Source organism: Polypterus senegalus, chromosome 12 (genome assembly GCF_016835505.1).
Source record: "Polypterus senegalus isolate Bchr_013 chromosome 12, ASM1683550v1, whole genome shotgun sequence".
NCBI classification, from domain to species: Eukaryota; Metazoa; Chordata; class Cladistia; order Polypteriformes; family Polypteridae; genus Polypterus; species Polypterus senegalus.
Genome location: NC_053165.1, coordinates 73,441,785 through 73,465,261, shown reverse-complemented (window position 1 = coordinate 73,465,261; position 23,477 = coordinate 73,441,785). Strand labels below are relative to the sequence as shown.

Sequence of the window (23,477 nt, the reverse complement as noted above, 5' to 3'; positions counted from 1 at the left end):
CCCCGCAGCACACAGCTGACGCGCTTTGTGTCGGAGGGTCTCGCTGCGCGCCACTCAACGGGAGGCGACGCTTCTTTGTCTGCCCACAATGCCGCTCTGTGGGCCTGCGTGTCCCAACAAAAGGGGGCTGCGGTGAGGGGTACGGCGGGCAGCCCCGCAGATGAATGGATGAGTGGGTGTCGGCCCTCTTTGAGCACCTGTGCCAGCGCTGCTTTTTCTCACTGGTAACAATGGCCGGGGGTGACGGCTGTAGGTAAAGCACAATGAGGCTGCCGTGGCGAAGGGGAACGGCGCAGCTGAGTTTCTCCGAGGGTCCTGGAGGGCGCACATGCTCGCGTGTGTATATTTCAGGGGGCTGTTGGGGGCTTCAATGAGTGGTTTTCTGGTTGTTAGCCATCCAAAGGGTTATTTACATACCTAATAAGGAATCCAATTTTATTTTGTCTACAGAATAACGGGTGCAGTTTTCCTGAAAATACAACAGGTGGCGCAGGTGAGCAAGGAACAAAACAATGTATTGGGGGTGTGTTGAAGTCTGAGGGTCCTTAATGGGGTACAAGCAGTAGAGCGCAGTGAGCTGAACTAACCCTAACCCTACTGGTGGTGCAAGTGTTCATCCTTGGTGGCAGCTGGAGCCAATCCGAGCAGTCATGAGTCATAAGGCAGAAACAATCACAGGGTGAACACACACACAAAAGACTAACCAGCATGCCTCCATGTCCCTGGAGAACATGCAAACTCTACACACGGAGCACCCGGGGTATCAACCAGGTGTCCTCACTGAGCTGAGCATAATGCAGCTGTTTGCAGGGGCTTTGGAACAAACTGAACAATACAATGCAGGCGCTATATAGATCAATGGACCGAGAGGACAATGAGGTCAAGTCAACGTTAACCCTCCATTCCAATCCAGAGTGTCTTGTGAACACGCGAATGGAGACCTAAGTGACATATGATGTAAATCCCGCTGTAGACCAGGAGAGGGCAGCACTGCACCACAACCCCTCCAGTAAAACATTCCTCTCCTCTAAAACACGAAAAAAATAATAAAAGACAAGTTGCTCTCAATGTGCGCAAACGGCATTTTGATGAGGATGTGGAGTTTTTATTTCAAATTGCACAGGTAGGTTGGATCCACAATAGTTACAAAACAAAATCCCATTTATTGTATAATAAATGAACTCTTCAAGGCAATTAAAGGGAGAAGAATTGGAGCCGACAGAAACGAGCAAGTTTACAAAATGATTAGAGGCGCAGATTAGATTTCGCCACATTCCCAGACAAAGCTTTTCAACAGGCGTTTCAATCCGATTTTATAAACAGCCAGCTCGGGCAACGCACTTTTCTTTTTTTAAGGTTACCGTTGGCTGCTTAGCTAATCCTTTTTTTATGCTGAAGGTAATAAATCGCACCACGGGGGCACAAATAGGAAGGGCTTGAGGGGCTCCGTGTCTAACCGGAAGACAGCAGATTCCCGTTAGACGTGTCAGGCTGCATGTCTTCTCAGAGTCGTTGACAAAAATACAGAATTGGTAGCTTCCCCTGTAAGACCAGACCAATACATAATGAATGAATTATTAGTGGGGTTCATTTTAGAACCCATTACGGAAAACTGTGCAGCAAGGACATCAGGTTGGCAAACAAGTGGGTCAAGACAGACAGTGCAGTGTGGTGCAGTGTAGCCATGGACCGCCAGATGGCAGCATTGCACGCGGATCGCGATAAAAGTCCGGCTGTGCTATACAAGAACTGAACTTATAAATATAGCCAGTCACACATCAGCGGCCAGGCGTCTGTCTGCATTTGTTTATTAGATTGGAGGTGTGCTTCCACTCTGGACTGTGAACACCATGCGGGTGCAAACACCCGGAGTGAAAAAGGAATTCTGTCACGCACGAGCAAAAGGCACTCGTACCCGTGAGATCGTGCCAGCTGATTGACCGGTTACTTTTAATCATATTTAACAGCTGTCCAACTGCAGCATTACTGGTCACCCCATAGTGTTCTCCCAATTCCGACGCACTCCGGTTTGGTTGGTTTGGTGGACGACCTTGAATTTCATCAGCACCCGTCGCAAAAGGCGCTATATTAAACACACCATGATAAGTCACATACTACTCTTAAAAGGATCACGCCGTGGACATTTTCAATTTAAAGCGCGCTCGATGATAGCACATACTTACATGAAGTGCAAGGGTGCCGCCTAGCGTATTTGTAAGTAATAGCATGCTGTCGTAATTAGAGTCGCGCTAACCGTTATTAGTCTCGTGTTTACTTTGATGTTTATTTTGCAGACACACTGGAGTACATTAACGACCACATGATCGTCGGATTTCTTCTAATAACAGTGTACAATGCCCAAATACGCATACATATAAAAGCCAAGCGGAGACGGGACTTCACAAAGCCGCGTCGTTAAACAATAATAATAATCCCTCCATCCATCCATAATACAACCCGCTATATCCCAACCACAGGGTCACGGGGTTCTGCTGGAGCCAATCCCAGCCAACACAGGGCGCAAGGCAGGAATAATGAAAGGCAAGGCGCCATAAGTGCACAGGCACTATCTATGCCCACTGGCTTGTTCAGACTAATTGCCCTGCACATTGCAGAGGTGCTGGTGATCGAATTTAACGAATTTTTCCTTTTTGTCAAATTATCTATCTTCGGGCTTATTGCAACTCTTGCTGAACTGCATTTCCAGCTGTGGCCTGTAGAGGACGCCGGAGATTTCACATCCCTGATATCCCGCAGCACGAGCCACAGCGCCACACGTCAGCTTCCCTACCGAAGTTAAGGGTTGGGGGTGTGCCCGGTTGGCATGTAGTTTAAGCGGCTTATTCTTAGATTAGGGGTAAATTAAAGTGCTAATTTGCTAGATTTCACTCACTGAAATGCAAGAACACTGACTCAGAAAATAATAAAAAAAAAAAAAAAAAATGAAAAAAAAAAGGGAGGGGACTTTGAATGTGGATGGTTTGGGCAGGGAATCTGTTGTTGGAAACTGGAGCCCGAGCCCGAAACCGAACCTGACCCTGACTGGAGGGCCGACCACCACCACGGGGACTTTGTGAACGGAAGGCGGCTTATCTTAGTCACGAAACGATATGGGCTGTGAAGGCTGCTCCTACCTGGACATCTCTAATCCCACCACCCAAACAATGGCACAGCTGTCACCAAGGAGGCCTCATCAGGTCTGTTCTGTCACATTCTGTGCCACTGCTTTCTCCTGCTCATTCAGTATTCACTTTCCAGCCTTCCACGTGATCCCAGATTCCCGACTTCATCCATAAGTCTCTCCTGGCCTTCTACGTCTACTTTGAATGTCCCAGTTACTGCTCCCAGTGAGTGATTCTTGACTGCCCCACTTCTTTATGAGCTTCAGCCCCCATTCTGATTGGTCATCACTAACTCTCAAGGCTCACAAGTCCCAGTGCTATTCTAAAGTCCAATTACAAACCGGAAGGTTGCCCCCACTTCATTCGTGAAATGACACCACAAATACCCCTTGGATGTAACTACTGAACCAGACCCCAACCCAAATCACATAAAAATCAACACCATTTCCCAATCCTCGTCCCCACCTTGTTGCATTTTAACCTTGCATTATTTTTTCCTGGTACTTCAGAAGTTGGTCCAGGTTGATGCCGCTGCCGCCGCACACAATGACCACTAGGGGGCCCAGCTGGGCCGGGAGCTGTCCTTGTGTCTGGAGTCTCGTGACCAGTCCGCTGTAGATGGCCCCTAGTGATGCCCCGCAGGCAAGCTCGACCAGCACGCGCTCGTCATCTGTCAGGGGACACAAGTTTCAAAATTTGAATGGGCACTGAATGACATGGTGGCACAGGGGTTAGCGCTACTGCTTCAAACGCCATACTATAAAGTGGAGGCTGAATGTTCTCCCACCTCCCTTACAGGTATTCATGTTTGATAAACTGGTGATTTAACTGGCACTCTGTGCTGGTGTGAGGGTGGGACTGGGCCCTGTGCCGAGCTGGCACTCTGCCTCGAGTAACTGTAACTGACGGTGGCCCCTGTGACACTTAATTAAACTGACATGGCATGTTATTTCAGTTAAATGAACTGGTCTGCTATTTGTACTCGTGCCCTCCAACTGGCTGGCATCCCAGATGGTCTCAATACCCGCTGTGGACCCAACGCACTGAAAATGAAGGGTCACAAAAGCAGTATGTGGTGGGCTGGCGCCCTGCCCGTTTTTTGTTCCTGCCTTGCACCCTGTGCTGGCTGGGATTGGCTCCAGCAGACCCCCATGACCCTGTGTTAGGACAATGACTGACTGACAAAACCAGTAGGACTGTACGGCGCTGCCGCAAAATCCTGCCTGATGCCCCCACCTAACCCGCTGGCATTTGACATGACCTCAAGCACGTAACACAATGCCCGCATTTAAAGGCCCACCCTTTAACTATTTGCATGAACAGCATAATATTTTGTATTCAAGCCTCACCCAAGAAGCTCTTTATGGCCTGCAAAGCCTGCTGGTCGGTGACAACGTGCGACAGAATCGGCAATTGCTGGGTGACCTCCAGTGCCCTTGGGCACACCGTCTTGGCTCCGAGGCACTTGGCTTCACTACGAGAAAGCAGCAGGAATCCAGATAGATAGATGAGGTCAAGGAGGAAAAAAAGACTGACAGAAAGAAGCAAAGTTTATAACATTGCAAGTCCTACCAAAGCCTAATTTTCCAAGCACGTGTTAATTAATATACACTGTGTGCAGAATTATTAGGCAAGTTGTATTTTTGAGGATTAATTTTAATATGGAACAAACACAGTGCTATCAGTCAATCCAAAATGTTAATAAACCTGAAACCTGAATGTTTCACAACGGAAATGTGAGTGTGAACATCATGAGGGAATACATATGTGCGCACAATTATTAGGCAACTATTAGTGTGCAGATTTATTATGCAACTAAAGGAAAAATGAAAATTTTCCCATCTCGCTTGTTTATTTTCATCTGTTATAGTGAGAATAATAAACAAACACCTCAAAATTTACAAATAAACATCTCTGACATTTCAAAACAAATCAATCAATCAATCAATGACCAATATAGCCACCCTTCTTTCCAATAACAGTCATAAGCCTTTCCATTCATGGAGTCTGTCAGTTTCTTGATCTGTTGACGATCAGCTTTTTGTGGAGCAGTGACTACAGCCTCCCAGAGAGCTTCCCAGACACTCTTCAGAGAGGTGGATTGTTTTTCTCCCCTGTAAATCTAGCGTTTAAGAAGTGCCCACAAGTTCTCGATAGGGTTTAGGTCAGATGAGGAAGGGGGGCCATGTCATTATTCCTTCATCTTTAAGGCCTTTACTGGCTGGCCACGCAGTGGAGAACTTCGATGCAAGTGATGGAGCATTGGCCTGCATAAAATCATGGTCTTTTCCTGTATCACTGTTTGAAGAAAGTGTCTTGAAAAACTGGCAGTAGGTTTGGGAGTTGATTTTGAGTTCATCTTCAATGCAAAAGGTCCAACTAGCTCATCTTTAAAAATACCAGCTCATACCAGTACCCCACCTCCACGTTGGAGTGGAGCTCTGTGCCCATTACTGATCCACAGGTCCATCCATCTGGTCCATCAAGAGTCACTCTCATCTCATCGGTCCATAAAACCTTTGAAAAAAATCTGTCTTCAGATATTTCTTGGCCCAGTTTTGACGTTTCAACTTCTGTTTCTTGTTCAGTGGTGGTTGGGTTTCAGCCCTCCTTACCTTGAGCACTGAACACCTTGTACTTCTGGGCACTCCAGGTAGGTTGCAGCTCTGGAATATGAAAGTACTGGAGGATAATGGGTTCCTGGTAGCTTCACGTTTGATTCTTCTCAAATCTTTGGCAGCTAATTTGCGTCTTTTGTTCTCAACACGTTTCTTGCAACCCTGTTGACTATTTGCAACAAAATGTTTGATGGTTCTGTGATCACACACCAATATCTTAGCAATTCCAAAAGTGCTGCATCCCTCTGAAAGACTTTTTACAATTTTTGACTTTTCAGAGTCAGTTAAATCTCTTTTTTGGCCCATTTTGCCTGAGAAAAACTAGCTGCCTAATAATTCTGCACACCTTGATATAGGGTGTTGATCTCCTTAGGCCACACCCTCCCTCATTACACAAATACACATCACCTGACATGCTTAAATCCAATAAGCATTCAAGTTAATACAGCTTGGAGTTGGAATATACGCATTAAAAATGATGATATGGTCAAAATACTCACTTGCCTAATAATTGTGCACACAGTGTAGTGTCTTCCACAATGCTAATGCTTCCTACACGCTTAGAGAACTCCCACTGTGTACAATCATCACACAGAAGGTACCAAAACCAAAGTGGACCCTCACAGCCGTGCCAGCATCAATAATGACAGCCACGTGTAGAAAGATGCCAACTCCACCATACCTTGTGATGTCCGGGAGCGTCACCAGCTTGCCGGCCTTCACTGCCGCATTCAGACTGTCGGCCCCAATGGTTTCCATGGCGATGATGGGCACATCCTCCCAGCCCACTTCCTTCACGCCCTCAGCCACTCCACACAGCAGCCCACCTCCGCCCACTGCGACTACTATGGCTCCAGGTCTTGAGGGAAGGTGGTCCCGGAGCTCCTTCACGATTGTCGAATGGCCCTGCCTGAGTGTGGAGAGGGACAAAGGATTTAATAAAAGATGGCATGCAAGTCAAGCAGTGGATGATCTGAGTCTCCAACAAGCACCAATTATTCCAACTCTCCATACCACACATTTAGGGGCCAGTAGCTGTGCTCACAGGCTTCTCATCATATTGGAGATACCAACGCTCAAACTTTAGATGGAACAGCTCTGGTGGGGTATCTGCACATTTGTTAAATACACTGATGAACTAAAACACGCGGACCATCTGCCTAACATGATGTTGCTCCTCTCTGTGCCAACCAGCCGAGGCAGGTACTCTACAGAACCTGTGTGTGGCGACTGAACGTTACCAGCAGATCCTCTAACTAATCCAAGTGGGCAAGGCGTGCATTTTAGACTCGTTGTTCGATTTCATCCCACAGACGGTCAACTGGATCGGTGTCCTGTGCTATCTGACACCATGACGTTAAGTTGCGAGGTGGGCCTTCTGTGGCACATCACACAGATACTCCATTGGACTGACATCAGGGAAACATGGAAGTCAACGCAACACCTGGAACTCTTCATCATACTCCTCAAACCAATCCAGAACAATCTGTGAAATGTGGCAGGGCACGTTATCCTGCCCAAAGATGCCACTTCCATCTGGGAATACCTGTTGCCATGAAGGGGTGTATCTGGTCTACAACAAGGTTTAGGTTGGTGGTACACATCCAAATAAACATTGAGGGTATTGCCTCCAACCAGCTGCTCACCTTCCCACAGTGCCTTGTACTCACAGTGGACCAGGTGACTTTCTTCCATCAATCCAAGGTCCAGTTCTGATACATTTGAAGGTGCACAGGGTTTAGCATGGACACGCATCCCATATGCAGTGCCATACACAGCAGGGATCAATGACACGGTGCCCCTGTAACGCCATCCCCGTGATTTGTACCACCGTAGGCCTTCTGCTGGTTGTACCAGATGGAGTTCACCACCCCTTGCATTGGACGAGTCTGCGCCGCACAACAGCCTGTCAGTTGTTCATGGCTTCTCCCTCCTCCATACACTATTGGTGGCACTCACCATGGCTGACCATGAGCACCACACAAGCCTTGCCATTTCAGAAAGCAGAATTCCCCGCAATTGACCGACTTAGGAATGAATGAGACTTCATGGTACAAACTCAAAGAGACCCACCTCTCCATGCGAGCGCATCATGGATCTCGCCGAATGTTGGTGGACCAAAAAAATGTCAAGTGAACACTCACGTCCAAGAGGGATCCACAGAGTACACGTTAATGTCCTGGGCATCGTGCCACTGGCACCGCCCGGTTTAGGGTTCAGGACGGTATTCAAGCATGGATAGGCCACCAGTTCCATGGGATAAAGGCCTCTAAAGTGGCATAGAGTGGCGCTGCCCGACTTTTAAAGTTCAACCCATCACTGAAATTACGGTTCTTTGTTACGCCTCCATTCACATCTTACCAGATGAGCGGGTGGTCAAATGGTGGGACGTACTTCCAGCCTCGACTTTCAGCCAGCCTGTGAGCTTCCCTGTCCGCGTCGTCCCAGACCTGAAATGAAAGAAACGCAAGGGGGAGATGTGTCCGCTCGTGGGTTCACTCAGGGGGACAGCAGCACCCTCTCAGCTGCTTGCCCTCCTCCAGACAGCAATTTTAAGGGGGGCGGTGAATGTGGAGCTTTTGGACTTTAGGCCAGTGGAGCTAAAAGAAGACCACCTGGGTGCATTTCACACAGTAGTAGCCCCTACCGATCACTCGGCCACCCGTCACCAACTCATGAATTCGGTCAGGCTTCTCTTTGCCCGGCTGCCACCATTTATTTCAATGTGTAATCACGTGACCTTTCCTCCTACCTGTCCAAACACCTGCACAGAGGCTCCATATTCCCGCAGCTTCTGAACTGTCAAATCTGGAGTTGACGAGGGGACAATGACAGTGACTGGGATGTTCAGCTTCCTGGCCACATAGGCAGTGGCTAAGCCTGCATTACCCCCTGCAATACAGAAGTGAAACTGTGAGAAGAGAGTCACGACATGAGATTCACTTAGTCTGAATGGCAAGACAAAAACCAGACTAGGAAAGGGACCACCACGGCCCCCAAATCAAACAGGACACCCCGATGAGGAAGCAGGACGTGTCACGTCTCTCTCTGTGTGCCATGAGGCGGGACACCCCTTCACTGACTTCACTGGCACTCGGGCCCTTATCTGCTGGCCAATCGCTGAGCCACTCTTTAATGTTGGAGGCCATATCTTTAATCGGTAAAGGAGGGAGGACATGTAGAGCACGTCCAACGACACACAGAGGGCTATGGGAAGGAGGGAACAGACGGCCCTGTTGAACTGGTGGGTCACCAAGTGTGGTGAAGCCCTTCAGACTTCTCCAGCCTGGCACAAACCTCTTCTTAGAATCTCAGATATGCTCAGCAAATAAAGACCTGGATATCCAGTTTGGGCAGCAACTGGGACGATCGTATTAGAGGAAAAAAGGCCATCATGCCCTCTCACATGCCCAGACACCCACAGGCTGGCAAGCCTGAAGATATGATTAGGAGGCAGGGCAGCTTCGTCTGACCCGATTCTCCCGTAAATGAGGGGCACTCACCTGAAGAGCAGATGAAGCCTTGACAGTCGTGAGTGGCAGCCTGCAGATCAGAAAAAACACACAAAGGTCAGAGCCAGACACCCTCTAGTTGCTTCACCGCGGAAAGGCACGTATCAGCTGACGTCACGCCATGGACTCTGCATTACTTGAGAAATCAGCGCTAACCACAGAGGGGAAGGAGAGCAACCTTAAAATCAAAGTCATCGGCGTGTCACCGAGGGTATGTGCTCACTGTCATGACTTGGCTTTCCCGGTGCCAGTCTCGTTTAGACACAGTCGATTACTAATAATTTGGTGTAAAAACTTGTCCCTTTGCCCAAATGTTTCTTCTTCATGATAACCGCCTTCAGAAAAGAAGCCTTGCTAATAACCAAGTAGGAATTTCACTTTACTCTGGACGTGTGACCCTACTGTTTTTATTAATATTAATTTAGCATGGCTATCCATCTGCGGTGGGTTGGCACCCTGCCCGGGACTGGTTCCTGCCTTGTGCCCTGTGTTGGCTGGGATTGGCTCCAGCAGACCACCGGGACCCTGAGTTTGGATTCAGCAGGTTAAAAAATGGATGGATGGATGGATGGCTATTCCTGGGCAGCATGGTGACGCAGTGGGTAGCGCTGCTGCCTCGCAATAAGGAGACCTGGGTTTGCATGTTTGACAATAACTGTCCAATATCATTACTCTCAGGGTCCAACATCCACTACTCACTGCACATGATCATCATTATTGTGAACTATTTAAATAATGTGCAATAGTCCAACAGTGCAGAAGTTATTATTCTTTCCATATGTGTATAGCATCACAAACTTTTTTGCACCATTTGTTTATTTACTTGTTGTGTTCTACGTATATGTCTGCACTGAAGGAGCTGTATTTAATCTCAGTGTACATGTGTATAGTGACAATAAAAAGGCATTCTCGTTCTCATTCTCCCCGTGTCTGCGTGGGTTTCCTCCCACAGTCCAAAGACATGCAGGTTAGGGGATCCGAAATTGTCCCTAGTGTGTGCCCTGCGGTGGGCTGGCGCACTGCCCGGGGTTTGTTTCCTGCCTTGTGCCCTGTGTTGGCTGGCATTGGCTCCAGCAGACCCCCATGACCCTGTAGTGGGTTGGATAATGGATGGATGGATGGATGGCAATCCATACAAGAGATCTGTGACCAGGTCTGCATTGGCAGCTGCTGGATGGCATCCTAGATAGGAGGCCAATGCTTTTTGGTCCTAGCAGGGATAACAGAATCGGACCACATAAAGAGGGCAACTCAAGGGACGAAAATGGATCAGAAAGGGGCTGTAGAGGAAATGTTAGAAATTCTGCACCCTTGTAATTGGGGTACGGGCATAAATAACGTCCAAGAATGGAGTCCAATGCCATCTTGTCCAGTGAAGGATGCCAGGGGGGTTCAACAGAATTTCTATTCCAGGGATGAGGATATAACGAAAGGACAGTGGGGGAGTGTACAGTACAGGTAGTGGGCAACTTAAAATTATGCGTCTCACGGGCAAACTACATACCAGCCCCGAATGCCATGACTCATTCATCTCAGTCTCAGTTTATTATCTGCAGCATTCACTTACATTTTACAACTACAGGAAAATAAAGGCGCGTGACCGTGACACAAAAACGAAGGTGATCAAGCAGTACGAGGAAGGAAAGAAAGCGAATGTGAGATCGGATGCGACTTCAAGTTATCCCACTGCAAGCAAAGTTCACGGCCCGCGCTGTACTGCTGCACCCTGGCTTTGACCCAGTTAACCTCTGGAGCTTCTGCACTGTGACTCACAATGCGCCACTCGCTACGTGCGACCCGCCATGAAGGGGTAATGAAACCACACTGCACTCCTTTATCGGTTAATGTTTATTATGAGCAGGCTGAAATGTTAACAAAGAAAACATACGATAATCCGACTGGCTGGTTCAACTCCTGCTGTCACATGAACGCTGAGAGAGCCTCACGCTGACGACGTAAAGAATGGCGAAGGTGTTAAAGGTTCAGCACTCATACGAGCAACAGAAACAGTGAAACAAAACAATAGAATAAAAAATAATTTAGGAAAAAAATGATCAAAAAACCTACACAATGTATTAAGAATGATCATAAAAACGTATATAAAACAATATGAATTAAGGAATGGGTAGCACGGTGGCGCAGTGGGTAGCGCTGCTGCCTCGCAGTTAGGAGACCCTTAACGGTTCACTTCCCGGGTCCTCTCTGCATGGAGTCTGCATGTTCTCCCCGTGTCTGCGTGGGTTTCCTCCCACAGGCCAAAGACGTGTGCTTGGTGTGTGCGGTGGGCTGGTGCCCTGCCCGGGATTTGTTCCTGCCTTGTGCCCTGTGTTTGCTGGCATTGGCTCCAACAGACCACCGTGACTCTGTGTTAGGATATAGCAGGTTGTATAATGGATGGATGGACTGAAGGACTCATCATGCAGTACTATACATATGGTCAGGTCTGAATTCACATATCTTGTGTCCAGATTGACTTACGACCAGTCTGTCAGATCCGAACGTGGCTGTAAGTCGACGACTACTTGTATTGTAAAGTTGTTCTCCACCCAAGTAATGGTGGCTGGCAGTGAGATTATACTCATCGGCAGGCATGGAGTTTCATTCCACTGTTATGCAGATGATACGCAGCTCTACGGGAGACTGGATTCGACTTCTCTTACACCTCCATCAATCCTTTCCTCCTGCTTGGATGAGATTCAGCCTTGCAGGTCCAAGAACTTCCTCGAGCTGAACAGCACTAAAACTGAAGCTGTTTTAATTGGCACCCCCATCAACTTCATTCTTCTGTAAATTGTATTTCCTTTTCTGACCGTACCACTGCCCTCTCTCCTTCACTCACTAATCTGGGAGTCAAGTTAGAGTCCCATTTGTCATTTGATACACGTGTCCACCGCCTCAGTAAAATTGCATTCCTTCATCTCCGAAACAAACCCAAACTCCAACCCTACCTCTCCCTTGGTGATGCTGAAAAGCTGCTTCATGCCTCTGTCTCCTCCGGGCTGGACTATTGTAATGCTCTCCTCATCGGGATCCCCAGCAAGAGCCTTCAAAAGCTCCAACAAATTCAAAATAGTGCAGAAGGATCCTGGTGAGGGTGCGGAAATACAAACACATCTCGCCAATCCTTCGGTCACTTCACTGGCTCCCCATTCACCTCCGTATTGAACACAAACTCATCAGTGTATCCATGGAAGGAACTCCGTATATTACAATCCACTACAAGAAACTTCAATTCTGCAAATACCCACCGCCTTCGCCCCCCTGTGACCAAACGTCATACAATGGGTACAATGAGCTTATGTCAAGATGTCATGCCACCTGTGTGTGTGTGTGTGTGCGCTAAACCATCAATGATGTTGTCTGTTAGGCTTTTTCTCTGAATTTACTGTCTTACTCTTCTTTTTTCTTAAACTCAGTGAAGTGCCTTGAGCACGGGAGAGGCGCTATACAAATAAAATGTATTATAATTTGAATTATTAATGGGTGACCGAGCCCTTGTGGTCGCTGCTCCACGGCTCTTTAAGGTCCTACCTGAGGATACAGCGGATGGTGGGCTGTTTTAAAAAAGGCTAAAGACTTTCTATTTAGAAAAGCATATTAACAAGAATGACACTAATTATTGTTGTTTTATCTCCGTTTTTGTCTTGTTTTGCCTTTGTTTAAACTTTTTATGTAGCATTTTGAGATTTACTACAAATGTAAAGTGTCCTATAAATAAAATGCATTATCATTATCATTATTATTATTATCCATCCATCTTGCAACCCGCTGAATCCGAACACAGGGTCACGGGGGTCTGCTGGAGCCAATCCCAGCCAGCACAGGGCGCAAGACAGGAACAACCCTGGGCAGGGTGCCAGCGCACCGCAGGGCTCACACACCCACACACCAAGCACACACTAGGGACAATTTAGGATCGCCAACCCACCTAACCTGCATGTCTTTGGACTGTGGGAGGAAACCCACGCCGACACAGAGAGAACGTGCAAACTCCACACAGGGAGGACCTGGGAAGCAAACCCTTAAGGGTCTCCTAACTGTGAGGCAGCAGCGCTACCCACTGCGCCACCGTGCCGTCTATTATTATTAATCTGCTATTCTCACTGGCAGCAGACTGGCAACGATACCTGGGTGCCACCAGAGGGAGCTCTGAGTAGATGACCCTGGGGATTGTTTTGACGAGAGGAGACTGGAAATGACTTCAGAGTGACAGGCAGAAGAGCCAGTGAGTAGTGGTAGACCGACCTGAGGAAGAGTGGCCCGAGTCTTTGAGGAGGAAGGAGAGGGGTATGCTCAGGAGTTTCATGACGGACGTGGACAGACACCCCCAGAATGCCAGTCTTCAGTTAATTATTAAATATTCCGCTGTAGCCTTCACCATTTGTGTATTAGGGTCTAGTCTGTTGTCACACATGTGCACTTTGGGGGCAGTCAAAGGGTCCAAGTAAGCGTGAAATAATAAAAGATAAAGAGTTAGACTGGAGCGCTAATGCCCTTCTCCCTCTTTTCACACAACGACAGATGATTAACCATGCTTTAATGCCCCCGTCCCACGTAGCACTATCTTTTCGGGCCAGCCATGATGGCGTCATTTCCGGCTCATTGCTGATGACATCACACCTCGACTGCCCTCGACCTCCTTCCTGCCGCCATCATTTAAATAACACCAACTGTCTGTCTGTGTATTTTCAGATTTTCATTCCGTTTTGACTATTCTGACATTATACGGGGAAGCAGAGTGAGAAGTCTGCACTGAACTGATGACTGAAGGGAGTGCGGCCCACCTCGCACCCCGGCCCACCAACATGCATGACAGAGAATCCAAAGATGGACAGAAGTGAACTGATTTTTCGGTGTATACATTTTGAATGACTTCGCCCCATTTTGGAAGCACTTTTTTTTGTTTTGTTCCCAGGAGTACTTATTTAAAACAAGGGAGCCAAATTCACATTCTTTTGGTTCTGCAGCAATTAATACCCCTTAAAACAAAACTTTAAAATACTTTCATTTTAGCTGAATTGCTTTTAAGACTCGGAGCTCTCAATTCTTTGATTTATTCCTCAATTAGAATAATGAGATGCAGAGCGAGCCAAAGGACGTGTGGTCCATCAGCAGTGGCACCTGGTCACTAATTCAGAAAGTGGCTAGAGAGACAACAGGGAGACCCCTGAACATAAGAGACTTGTCAAGTGCTTTGAGGAAAGGTAAGGCGCTATATCAGTTAGAGGTGTTATTTTTATTATTGTTCAGTCTACCAGCTTAGAGGCCATTATCCAGCTTCTTCGGTTGCCCGCGGCCCACTTGTGTCTACATGCGTTTCCTAGGGTCGGGCACTAAACTGGCACCCCACTATCTCAGGTTTCGCATTTGGTTACATTCTTCCAACTGACTGAATGTTATTCCGTATGTCACCCTTGGATAACACGGGTGGGTGTGAATGGCTGTAAACTCCCTGAACACTCTTAAGAAACTCCATTTAGCAAGGCAGCCACTTTCAAATGAAGACTACACCGTGATGCCCAGGTGCCATTCCGATGACTAATGTAGCTCTGGACGTGGCTGCCACCTCAACCCACATCCCCAACACAAGACTTTACGTCGCATCAAAGCCGCAAGCCCACCTGCTGACAGTAGTGACCAATCCCTCGAATTTTAAAAGAGCCAGAGGGTTGGGTGTTGTCCATCTTGATGAACACCGGAGCTCCAACAATCTTGGACAGTGACAGACTCTCCAGCAAAGGAGACACCAGGTGGAATGGCTGACTGGGGGAGGACATGGCTCACCGATTCCTGCATTAAAACACAAAAGAAAGATATCTTTAAAATGCTGCATCCAACTTAACATTGCCAAAGCCAACAGTGCCAACTGGACAAGGCAACACAGCAAGGGGTGACATTAAGTGGGGCGTCAGTTGACTGCAGAGCCCATCCAAGCAAATCCATGGTACACACACAAAGAACAAAGTGCACACTACGGGCACTGAGAGGGTTCTACAGGTCATTGAAGTCTAATAATACCGGGCACCCGCTATGGACAATGAGGTCCATCCACACCACCTAGAGATCCCAAACAGGCTCCTACCAGCACTGGCATAGCACCGGTAAGGCTGACATCACGTTACACAACTTGATTACACTGCCGATGGTTACCTTGTCACCTAAGGATGCCAGATTACACGACTACCCTTTGCAGGGTGTGCCACGTTAACCCATTGCGTGAAAACCTTTCCAGCACAGTTTCACATTTCCAATTGCCCCTTTTCTCACAGCCAATATAATGTGCTGCCTGACAGAGCCAGTGCCCATGCAAAGCGAGCTCTGACGTCGTCTCAGCCCTCGTTTGCCCTTTTTTCCATTCTATCGCACGACGTAAAACACAGCACTACAGACAATAGAGCCTCTCTTCTAGCTGCAATGTGCAAAATTCCCCCATTCTTTATTCCTTGTCGCTATATTATATGCACTAGCTGTGCTGCCTGATGGGTTGAAATCATGAAAGTAATGAATGTAGACCTCAGCTTTAACATTTCCAGAACATGATATGTTGCCAAGGACTTGGAAATGCATTTGAATTTCCCCATAAAACTAATCAAGTTTATTTAATCTAGTAACAAACTGCATTACATTTGTCATTCTAACAGACAGCGCATCACAAACATTTGTACTACTAGAACGCATCACTACAAATGTATCTGATGCATCTTCTGTTGGAATGACAAATGCATTGAACATGTTCTCTGTTGTATGCCATTTGGTATGGGATTTGTAAAAGCAATTTGTGATGTGCCATTTATTGGAATGAAAAATACAATGCACTTTATTATTACAAATGTTTGTGATGCACCATCTGTTGGAATGACTGAGATATAACAACCAGACTGACACACAGATACAGAGCTGCTTGGCCTTTTCTTGTGATGGATTCAACTCCTGAGTGGACTCTCCTTGGTTATCAACTCTCGTACGCACTGAGCCCACCCCTCTGTCTATCCATTATCCATTATCCAACCTGCTATATCCTAACCACAGAATCACAGGGGTCTGCTGGAGCCAATCCCAGCCAACACAGGGTGCAAGGCAGGAAACAAACCTCGGGCATGGCGTCAGCCCACCATAGACTCCTCTGTCTAATGAAAAAAAAAATTTATCTGCTTCATTTAGTTGGGGAAAGACAAAAGGCTTGCCGGACTGAGTCGCAGGGTAATACATGACTGCCTCTGACTTGCTAAGATAATATAAATGAACTCTACGGCTGAAAATCGTTAAAATGACCTCAAGTAGACAAATTGCACATCTCCCACCAGAGTGCTGCGGTGATGCAAGCCCCCTTCAACTTAAGCTGGATGCTGACATCTCTTGATAAGTCTCTGGCTCACCGAACAACGAGGTCCTGGATATTAATAAGTTCTCATGTGGTGTCTTTCACAGCGTTTGAAGGCCATCATACAAAGTAACTCGAAAACGTACAGCAAAAATTAAGACACTGCGAACCAATACATTATGGAGGCAACTGTAAAAAAAAATAAAGATCAGAATTAGAAAGGAGGAGGACCAGAACAGCGTCACCTTTAATGTCACTTGGGCTCTGCCGAGACTGTATGAACAGATCCGTTAGCGCACGTCGCTATGACAGGTCTTCATTGTCCACAGCGAAACAAGAGGTCGAACAGACTGTCGTTTGTATTACATTAGGGTGAATTATGAACCGAATGTTCCAATGCCCGACACACAGAAACAGTCTTTTATTACCTCGTATTTCGCACGTTATCTGAAAGATCCCAGCGACTGAGTGGTCGAGTCTGAAGGGGGCGCCTAAAACTGATCAGATGACTGGAGATGTGGCAAACTGAGGCGCAAAGCCGACACGGTGTGTCGATTACCCCTGGCTGTCCGTCTGAACTCCCCCGCCGTTTACACTCAAGACGGATACAGCCAGAGGCAGACATGCAAGTGCAGGTGAGGCGGAGTCCACCGGTGAGCTACCACTTTCTAAACCTAAAACGCCAATCCGCTGACCCACCGTTACGAATGTGCTCAACGATTTTTTGTTTCCATTTGGGCTTCCAAACCCCGTACGTCCGTTAAGGCGCAGGCGCTATACTTACACAGAGTCACTTGGCTGCTCGGACACGGCGCGGAGGTTTCTGCGAAAGGAGAAGGTACAAAGTTTAGTGCCGCGGGACGACTAATAGATTAATGATAAACGGCGTGCGCTCGGGATCAGCAAAGCTTCAGTTCCTTCAGGGTTATATCACGCTGATCGGACTAACTGCGGGTCTTAGTTACAGTATAAACTGGCGGGCTCTACCGCTTCTGGGTTTTTATGGCGGTTGGGCTCGTAAGCTTTGCCAAATTTAATAGACTTTAATCCCGCGAGCCTTAATTTAGTGCATACTGTATTTATGTATTAACCCATTCAATCCAATTCGGGTCCTGCAGGCTACGGGATGAGCCTGTAGAAAAGAAAAAAAAGGCCTAGGAAGTGCTCTGCTACTTCGTAGCATTTTACTTGTAATAAGCATGGAGACGCAGAGATCGACATCAATAGGAGTTGTCAGCATGTGCTCGACGTATTAAAGAGGCTTCCCTCCGCCACATTCTGTTTGTGCAGTGGTCATTCCAGGGTATATATGTGTTACGTGTCATCCCTGACAAAGGATGTTGGCCAATGCTATAGGAACTGGCTCTTTCAGTCCGCCACATGCGTGGGTTAACGCCAGCTTCATGGTGTCCATCCATATCTACATCTGGGCTTCTAAACCCGCTTTATCCAGGGCATGGTTACTGGGCAGCTGGAGCCAATTCCTACAGCATATGGCGCAAGGCAGGAACAGTGGTGGGGGTATGAGGTAAGATTTTGGAAGCTCAGCCTCTGATCTCTTCAGTCTTTCATTTTTTAAAAAAAATCAAAACTGCCATGTTGTAACCTCTTAACGAAACCCAAATGAGGACCCCATCAACCACCGGCTCTTTGTTTGTACAACACTTAAACTTACTCAACACTTAAAAATGCCACGAGGCAGGAACACCACCCGGACGGGTCCGCAGACCATTGCAAAGTGAAAACACACTCACACAAGGGGCCAATTTAGTAGTGCCAATACAGCTAATTTTGTAAAAAGCATCACCGATAAATGATTTTATTTAAATATGATAGGGGTGCTCCTGACCTTACAAACTCCTGTACAGAATATGAACACCAAGGGGTCACTGTGTATGTAACTCAAAGACCAAGAAGTCCAGACACCAAGTGGGGGACACCCCTCCCCCAAGTCTAATAATACAGAATGCATGCTATGGATATCAGGGTCGCTGTCTATGTAACTCAATCAGCACTCGCTCAAGACACTTGAGGGGACCCACGTTCTCAAAATGTGCACTATGGACACCTAGGGTTGCAGTTTCTCTAACGCAAGCGGAGTGCACCCTGAACCTTTCAATAACCGCCTCCCATTCACACTATAGAGGCTGAGAGGGACCCCTTCAACCTAGAGCACCATATGGGGCTCCATCAGCACTGCGGCCAAGGGTGTCAAATTCAAAGGCACTTGGACCTTTTTAAGGCGACCACATATCATCAGAATTTAAAACGTGTTACATAACCGCGATGACTGTTACATTTTCTCAAACAACGCCTTTCCAATGTTTGGATACACTCCATACAGTATGTGACATTTAGTGCCTCTGGTGGCCATTACGTTTATGCGCAGATAAAGGCACTGCAGCCACTGAGCTCAAGTTAAAATGAAATTGGGCTGCTGAGAATGACCCAATCAAAAAAAAAAAAAGTGAAAAGAAGGTGAGACGCCACACTGCCATTAAAACAAAAAAAATAAATGATGGTCTCATGAAGGAGATGATCACTCGATTTCACACACACCACTGCAATCACTGTTTAAAGCAGCACAGGAGTCGATGGCTGCCAGTCCTTCCGCTGCTTACCTGACAGCTACTGTCGCTCTACACAATTCTGGGATTGTTTATTGTGGATTTAAAATGCATTTGCATTCCCGCTTGCGTTAAAGGTAATCAGATCAACTCTGAATGTGGTGCGTGTTCTGTGTCACCGGCCCATTTACAGTACAATCGCTTTTTAACGAGGTCATCCTTCAATCAATCTACCCAGGATGTTATATATGCACTCCTCGAAAAAGGTAAAGAAACACTTTGTAATGAGAGTGTAGCATCGAGTCAGTGACACTTGTGGGCTGTTGATCTGCTCAGTGAAGTAGCAGAAGGGCTCGTTCATCAGCTTCAGCTGCTTTGGTGCACTAGAGGGGCACAATGAGATGACCCCCAAAACAGGAATGAATGGCTTAACAAGTGGAGGGAGGCCACAGACATTTTTGTGTCACTACTGGTAGCATGAGGCCATACCTGGACCCTACAGAGCTGGCACAAGTAGTCCAACTTCTCCTGGATGGCAGGCACATCAATACGTGGCATTGCCAGAAGGTTTGCTGTGTCTCCCAGCACAGTGTCAAAGGCATGGAGGAGATTCCAGGAGACAGACAGACAGGCAGTTCCTCTAGGAGAGCTGGACAGAGCCCCTTGTAGAAGATCCTTAACCCATCAGCAGGACTGACCAGTATGTGCTCCTTTGGGCAAAGGGGAACACTGGCAGAGCCTACAAAATGGCCTCCATCAGTCAGGCAGGCAGGCAGGCAGGCAGGAAGGCTACTGCTGTGAATGTCTCCTTCTGACCAAACAATCATAAACAGACTTCACGAGGGTGGCCTGAGGGCCCGAAGTCCTCTAGTGGGCCCTGTGCTCACTGCTCAGCACCATGGAGCTCAACTTGCATTTTCCATAGGATACCAGAATTGGCAGGTCCACCACTGGCACCCTATGCTTTTCACAGATGAGAGCAGGTTCACACTGAGCACATGTGACAGAAAGAGTCTGGAGAAGCTGTGGAGAATGTTATGCTGCCTGTAACATTGTTCAGCATGACCAGTTTGGTGGTGGGTCAGTGATGGTCTGGGGAGGCATATCAATGGACGCAAACACCTCTACAGGCTAGACAATGGCATCTTGACTGCATTAGGTATCGGGATGAAATCCATGGACACACTGTCAGATCCTATGCTGGCACAATGGGTCCTGGGTTCCTCCTGCTGCACGACAATGCCTCACGTGGCAAGAATAACCAGTCAATTTCTGGATGATGATGGAATTGATACCATTGACTGGCCCCCACACTCATTCGCCTGACCTCAACCCAATAGAACACCTCTGGGACATTATGTTTCAGTACATCCGACACCGCCAGGATGCACCTCAGACTGTCCAGGAGCTCAGTGATGGCTTGGTTCAGACCTGGGAGGAGATCCCCCAGGACACTATCCATCATCTCATTAGAAGCATGCCCCCCAAAACGTTGTTAGGCATGCACATAAGCATGTGGGGGCCGTACAAACTACTGAGTACAATTTGGAGTTGCTGCAATGAAATTTCGGCAAAATGGACTAGCCTGCCTGCCGCATCATTTTTTCACTTTGTTTTTTGGGGTGTCTTTGAATTCTGCCCTCTGTAGGTTGATCACATTACCAAGGTTATATCAGTACAGATATCCAGCAGGATTCTTTTCCCCCATTGAGATCTAACGCGTTTCCAAAGTGTTCCTTTAATTTTTTTGAGCAGTCTATTTATATGTATTATTTGACTTTACACACGTCAAACTTTATATTCATTTAGCTAATACTTGTAACTGCTAGATTTATTCAAGAGGAGGAGAATTACAGCTTCACATGAGGCAGCCCAAACACTAAGCTGTCCCCAGAGTGGACACTACTCTTATCATTTGTTAAGTATTTCTACATCTGCCCCTTCAGCCTCAGACACATGACTTTAGTCTGGCATACCCTGACTAGAGCTGCTGATTAGCTGTGCCTACGACATTTCTGTTTGTTACTCATTTGTACAAAAATACAAGTATCAAAATATTTTAAACCAATACTAACCTTCCTCTATTCTGCTTCTCGTCTCGATATTTCAATGTGGCACTCGGTGCCACTGCTCTTCTGCCAGGCTGCTCAGATAAAGGAGTCTTAAAATCATCAGATGGAAAGATTCCCTCATTTGATTGGACAGCCAACACAGACCCCATTAGAAAAAAGGCCCAGAAGCGGGCAGGAAGTTAGTGGCGATCTCCAGGACTGGCACTTTTTATTTTCCACTTTCTCCTTTACACTTTTAATCTTGATGATGTCAACTGGCTACAGCCCATCAATTCATTAATGGATAGATATTGTGGTTTCCATTTCTGTTTAATCATTTTTTTACCTTGTCCTTTGTGCCCTTTCACAAATCTGTATTTACATGCGCACCAGTTCTGTATTTAGTAAGTAGTATGATCTGTACTTGTATTTTAACTGAGAAGTGAAGAGCCCTAAGCAAACAAATAGGTTGTATTGTAGTGTTGTTTCTGGAAATTTCATGTGAATGAGTCTTTTGGGAACCAACAATGGTTCCCCTATGTCATCAGAGTGTGGGTGGCCTCTGCGTGACTTCATTCCGGTTTCCTCCCATAGTCCAAAGTCATGCTGGCTCTGTCAGTTGTTACTGCTGTTATTAGGCTACTTATTATTGTTGTTGAACTTCAAACCCTGAGCTCGTGGGCTCAAATCCTGCTACTGACGCCTGTGTGACCCTGAGTAGGTCACTTCACCTGTGTGTGCTCCAATTTAAAAAAAGTAAGAAATGGAGCCATCATCTCTCAGTTTTTTTAGTGGCCTTGGATGAAGGCTCAGCCTAATTAGTAAATGCAATGTAAGCCCAGAGCAATATCTCATTTGGGGTCGATTCGACTATTGGCGTATACACGGCATAGTGAAACTCGTGTGTTACCTTTCGTGATAAGCGGTGAAAGAGAATTATACATAGAAGTAAACAGGTACGATAAACGTATATAGCAGAAGAATCGCTTGATGTATGATATGACATCATCATAAAAATTCTGTTGATGCAACAATTGCAACCCGATAAGTTAAAAAAAAAAATGAACAGACTGTCGTCACCCAACGCATTTAGTGGAAAGCTCCGCAATGGGTGCGCTTCCGACCACGTTCGCCGTTTATTCGTGTTAATTGAGAGTTATTTAATTTCTCAGAAGTTGCAAAACTGCAACCCTCCACCCCGGCTTACATCACCAAGTAGTCATTACTGAGCTGTTCCGCTCTTGCCACAGAAGTGGTCCGCAAAACCAGTTTAGGGTGGTTGCTTGTCAGTTCTTTGAACGAGCTCGCCTTTTTTTCTCTCTACATAATAAATTCTACGGAACTTGATTACTAAGCAGCGCTCGGGCTATTTTGTGTCGACTGGATTCGTCCGGTTTGCGGCGAGTGAACCAAAATAAGGAAAGAAAAAGGAAAAGTCGCCAGGACAACTGCAGCGCCGCTGCGAGCATTGCACCCCGCAGGCGCCTCCACTAACGACCAGAAATAGAAACTGGCCCCTTTTGGTAGTCGTCGTTCACAGCTAAAGGTGGTGGGGGGGTGGGAGCCCCGCTCGTTTTACCGCAACACACCAAATTCCATTCGCGTGTTCCTGACAGTCACAAAAACATCTCGTCGGGAAGGAGACGCGCGTCCACGCCGCTGGTCAAAGGGTTCAGTACGGAGAGGCCTACGGGAGCGCGCAAGAGTGTTTTAAACGCAACGTCACACTGAGAAGCGGCCAGAATAAAAAAGATAATAACGCGTTTTAAATCCGTAGAGTGTGCTTTAGGGACAAAGTGGAAAAGCGCTGTAAAGCAACCAGGTGCGCAATGGTATGGAAAGCATACAGAAAATAAGATCACTTCAGTGAAAAATCGCGTCCATTCAAGTTATGATGGAAACATAGTTAAAGCGGATTCGTATGAAACCATCATAAAACGATGCATGTCTGTCTCGAATATATGCACCGTAATATTAATTGAGTTACCTATCAAGTAATCAAAATCCAACATTAAATATATAATGCAGCCCAATGTACACACCGTCCTAAAATGCAGCTGCAAAGTCCGCGCGAATGACTTTCGTTAGTCTTAGCGCATAGCAAAACAAATCAGCAATGGCAACTCGCGGTTACTTTGATTAATAACGCGTTCCACGGTCCACATTCTGTCACTTCAGCTTGCCATTTCAAAACGAGTGTACCTTTATAAAAGTCCGAGAAGACCTACACGTCCAGGGCGCAAACCGGACTGCGCTTCTCGCCTCCCTGTGTGGGCGTGTCGGAGG

At 46.9% G+C, this 23,477-nt stretch overlaps 1 protein-coding gene across 4 annotated transcripts; it reads right to left on the bottom strand.

Annotated features, from left to right (window-relative positions):
• Positions 1-1,070: 1,070 nt before the first annotated feature.
• sdsl (serine dehydratase-like) lies at positions 1,071-23,476 on the bottom strand. Of its 4 annotated transcripts, none has more exons than XM_039772298.1 (8): positions 23,394-23,476; positions 14,874-15,042; positions 9,244-9,283; positions 8,493-8,632; positions 8,102-8,190; positions 6,423-6,650; positions 4,472-4,596; positions 1,071-3,792 (listed from the first exon to the last, which is right to left on the bottom strand). In XM_039772298.1, the coding sequence occupies exons 2-8, from the start codon at positions 15,027-15,029 to the stop codon at positions 3,599-3,601; spliced, it is 972 nt and encodes a 323-aa protein (XP_039628232.1). In that variant the 5' UTR covers positions 15,030-15,042; positions 23,394-23,476; the 3' UTR covers positions 1,071-3,598. The 4 variants fall into 4 exon arrangements, with proteins under 4 accessions (XP_039628232.1, XP_039628234.1, XP_039628233.1 ...); XM_039772300.1 differs by lacking the exon at positions 23,394-23,476 and adding an exon at positions 23,234-23,320; XM_039772299.1 differs by lacking the exon at positions 23,394-23,476 and adding an exon at positions 17,358-17,507.
• Between the last annotated feature and the right edge of the window lies 1 nt (position 23,477).